Source organism: Nicotiana tomentosiformis, chromosome 8, assembly GCF_000390325.3.
Source record: "Nicotiana tomentosiformis chromosome 8, ASM39032v3, whole genome shotgun sequence".
NCBI lineage: Eukaryota > Viridiplantae > Streptophyta > Magnoliopsida > Solanales > Solanaceae > Nicotiana > Nicotiana tomentosiformis.
In genome coordinates, this window is record NC_090819.1 from 120531430 (window position 1) to 120535936 (window position 4507).

Sequence of the window (4507 nt, forward strand, 5' to 3'; positions counted from 1 at the left end):
AATTTGAATTAAAAAATTAGGTCACAATTCTATAATAAATTTACAAGGCATTGCCTTAGATATTTTTTTAATATCATTTTGTCTCTAATTTCTATTTAATATTTTTTTTAAATCACTATTTATTCGTTGGGCCCACTTAGCCTGCAGACCCGACCCATTTAGCTTGGGACCATGAGTTCGTGGACTCGATCCCGGTCCGATTCCTACAAAAAGACCGTTTAGTCCGGGATCGCTAAGCCTATTTATTTAAGGATCAGGACCGACCCGGGATCGCGGCCCACTTGGCCCGTTTAGGTCCCGAACCGGCCCACTTTTCACCCCTACCTTTAGAGGATATTTTGATAAATAATATAGTATCTACTTTACCTCTTGTGAATCCATGATCAGCTGGAAATGTGCTAAGTATTTCATACCAGGCTCGAGGAGTTTGTTTGAGTCCATACAAGGCTTTAGTCAACTTATACACATGGTAAGAAAATTGTGAGTTTTCAAAACCAGGAGGTTGTTTTACATATGCCTCCTCATCAATAAAGCCATTTAAGAAAGTGCTTTTAACATCCATTTGAATAAATTTAAAACCTTTAAAAGATGCATATGCAAGCAGTATACAAATTGATTCTATCTAGGTTACTAGAGCAAATATTTCATCATAGTCGACTCTTTCCTATTGTGAGTAGTCTTGGCCACCAATCTAGCTTTGTTTCCGATTACATTTTCATCCTCATTCAACTTATTTCTGAATATTTATTTTTTCCAATGATTGTAGCATTTGTTGGCTTAGGCACTCATTCCCATACTTGATTTTTATCGAATTGATCAAGTCCATCCTGCATAGCTTATACCCAGCTTGAATCATTTAAAGCTCCATTAACCTCATTTGGTTCGATCTGAGAAATAAGTTCAATGTTTGCATTTCTTCAGTGCTCCCATAGTTTTCATTCCATCATTTGGATTTCCTATAATGAATATTTATGGATATTCCGGTTCACTCCTCCATTCATTTGTTCCTGTTTCAGCAGTTTTAGAAGTTGACTCTTTCTGTAGTTCAATCTGATTGCTCATAGATTCATCAGTCGACTCGGTAGGTTCGCTGCTGCTGATAGTGAACTTCTGAGGTTCCTAAATCGCAATTGTCTTTGATACACCTTGATTTGTATCTTCATCACCTGCAATGACTCCTTTATCGGTCATAGTGTTATTATCATCAAATATAACATGCATTGATTCCTCTACACATGATGTATGTTTATTGTAAACTCTAAAAGATCTACTATTAATAGAATATCCAAAAAAATACTGTCATCATTCATTGGATCAAACTTTCTAAGGTTGTCCTTACCATTGTTGTGAATGAAACATTTGCTACCGAACGGATGAAAATAACCTATATTGGGCATTTTACCCTTTTATAGCTCATATGGAGTTTTCTTTAGGATAGGTTTTATGAGACACCTATTAAGGATATGACATGTTGTGCTGACTGCTTCTGCCCAAAAGTGGTTTGGCAATGAGTGTTCTAATATCATTGTTTTGGCCATATCTTGCAATGTTTTATTCTTGTGTTCAACTACCATTTTGTTGGGGTGATCTTAGGGCTGAGAAATTGTGAGTATATCCTTGATCACTGCAGAATTCTTCAAAGGATCTACTTTCAAATTCACCTCCATGGTTGCTTTGAATAGTTGAGATGAGATATCCCTTTTCTCTTTCAATTCTATTGCAGAAAATTTCAAAGTTTTCAAAGATTCATCTTTATGATATAGGAAAATTACCCATGTAAAACGTGAGTAGTCATCAACAATAACAAATGCATATTTTACCTCCAATACTAGCAGTTCTAGTAGACCAAAAAAATCCATGTGTAGTAATTGTAAAGGATTGGTTGTGGATACAATATCTTTGGTTTTGAAAGAATTTTTGGTTTGTTTGCCAAATTGGCATGCATCACATACATGATTTCTAGAAAAAATGAGTTTGGGAAGACCAATGACTAAGTCATGTTTGGAGAGCTTTTCAATCAAATGCATGCTTGCATGACCAAGTTTCTTATGCTACAGCCATGGAACGTCAGAAATGGATGCTAAATAAATAGACCATCTAGGGTTTAAATACAATATAGAATATAAACATTTCCATACCTTTTTCCTGGTAGAATGATTTTATCTGTCTGATCTTTAATGGAACAACCCGTTTTCTTGAATTTGACTTCATATCCGAAATCACACAGTTGGCTTATGCTCAGAAGATTATAGTTGAGTCCGTCCACAAGATACACTTTTGTAATATCACAGTTATTGTTGAAAGGAATTGTGTCTCTGCCAACAATCTTTCCTTTTGAATCATTACCAAATTTGACATTCCCTCCATTTATTTTTGTGACCTATTTGAATAGATTCTTATCGCCCTTCATGTGACTGGAACATGCAATGTCTAAATACCATTTCCCTTTACGATTCTTTCTGTGGTGTTCGTGCAAAATAAAAATATTACCTTCTTTTAGGTACCCAATCTTAATTGGGTCCTTGTTGGTTAGTTCTATTAGGTTCAGGGCTATTTTTAGGTTTCCAAATCCATCCTAGGCTATTAGATCTACGAAATCTACAAAAGAAATATTTATGACCAGCCTTGTTACAAAAATGACACACAAGAGTAGATTCAGTTTTGGATCTACCTCTGGTGTTAGTGCTTCTGCATCCATTCCTAACAGGTCTTTTTTCAGTTGACTTGTAAGTCGCTTGGTTAGACCTGACAGAACTGTGACTGGTGGATTTGCGCATGCCATTGAGTTGCAAGTGCAATTCCTGAACTTCCTCTTAAAGAACATCTCTTTCATTTTCACAAACTTCAAGTTTGAGTTCCTAGTCTTTCTTTTCCTTATTGAGTCTGTTTAATTCATTTAACATTTTTTTAGACTATTTTAGGGTAAGATAAAAAATATCCTATAATTTATTATATCTATCACAATTATAGGGTCTTACTTCACTTATTTCACCTCGAGCCATAAAGTAATTTCCAGTTTCTTCTTTGTTGTCATCGTCTGATATATCTTCATCAGTCCAGCAACCAGAGTACTTGTTCATATCATTTTTCAGAATAGTCATAAAAACAGATTGGCTATTTCTTCATGTTCTGAGCTGTCTTCATCACTCCAGTTTCCAAAGGATTTGTTTTTATTAAAATCTCTGGAGTCTTTTGTCTTGAGGTCTAGGCATTCCTCTTGGACATGTCCATATCTTCCACATTCAAAATATTTTTCATTATTATTATCTTGTTCATTGTATTGTCTGGTTCTTCTGGACGACGTTCTTCCTATTTTTGTGTTTCTGTATCTTCTCATCAATCCATTGATATTTTTCGAGACCATGGCAATTTCTTCTTCAAGAGCCTCTATGTTATCATCATTATCATCTTCATAGCCTTCAGTTGTGGTTTTGAAAGCGACAGTTTTCTTCTTTACTTCCTAAAGCATTTTTTGAGATGCGTTTTCTCAAAAGGCAATAATATCTCCATGTAGTTCATCATATGATAATTTGTCTAGGTCTTGAGATTCAAGTGCCACTATTTTATTTTGCCATGTTGTAGGAAAACTTCTTAGGATTTTTTGAACTTGTTCACCACTGGAGTATGGCCTACAAAAAGCTTTCAGATCTCCCATGATTTTGCTGAATCGAGCAAATATTTCTTCAATAGATTCACCTTCTTTCATCTGAAAGAATTCATAGTCCTGAACTAACAGATTTATCCTTGTTTCTTTCACTTTGCTCGTTCCTTCATAAGTAACTTTCAGTTTGTCCCACATTTCTTTGGTTGTATCACAACTTAAAATTTTCTCATGCTTTTCTCCACTAATGGCATTATATAGCAGATTCCGTGCCTTAGAATTAACTTGAACAACTGTCATTTGCTCGTCAAAGTAGTCATCTATACATTAGGATCAGTGGATGATTGTCCTTCAGCTTTCTTGTTAGTCTTTGCTACTGGAAGTGGATGTTTCCTTTTTCTATAACACGCTATACTTTGACACCATATGACTTTGTATATATTTTCATGTGAACTTTCCAATAAGAGAAGTTCTATCCATCGAAATATAGTGGCCTTACTTAAGAAGTCCCTTCTTGAAATAGTGTCCCAACATCTACTTGGTTTGATATGATCTTTTCTCACTAGATGTTAAGCAAAAGAGTAAATATGTGGGACTTTCTCTGATACCAATTGATATTTTATACTTCAATACCACACAAGAGGGGGGTAATTTGTGTTGTGTCTAATTTTGGAGTGCACTGATTATAGAAGGACCTGATTCTTCTAAGTGTTCCTTAACCTACTGTTGCTGAAATAGTAAATGCGAAAAGTAAAGAACACAAGTATTTTTACGTGGAAAACACCCGGCTCAAAAGGTGAAAAATCATGACATGCTACTCAATAGGATTTTTCCCAACACTTCACTAAATCACTGAGCCAAAACAATATTTACAAAACCCTTTGTAAACCTAAGGATTAACTCTAA

General features: G+C 35.0%; 1 protein-coding gene across 1 annotated transcript; it reads right to left on the reverse strand.

The window, feature by feature from the left end:
- Positions 1-3487: 3487 nt before the first annotated feature.
- LOC138898067 (uncharacterized) lies at positions 3488-3901 on the reverse strand. Its single transcript, XM_070184100.1, has one exon. It carries the CDS (start codon positions 3899-3901, stop codon positions 3488-3490), a length of 414 nt encoding a protein of 137 aa, XP_070040201.1.
- Positions 3902-4507: the final 606 nt, after the last annotated feature.

Excerpts from the sequence above, each read along its gene's own strand:
- LOC138898067 (XM_070184100.1), bottom strand. The coding sequence starts at position 3,901 with ATGACAGTTGTTCAAGTTAATTCTAAGGCACGGAATCTGCTATATAAT.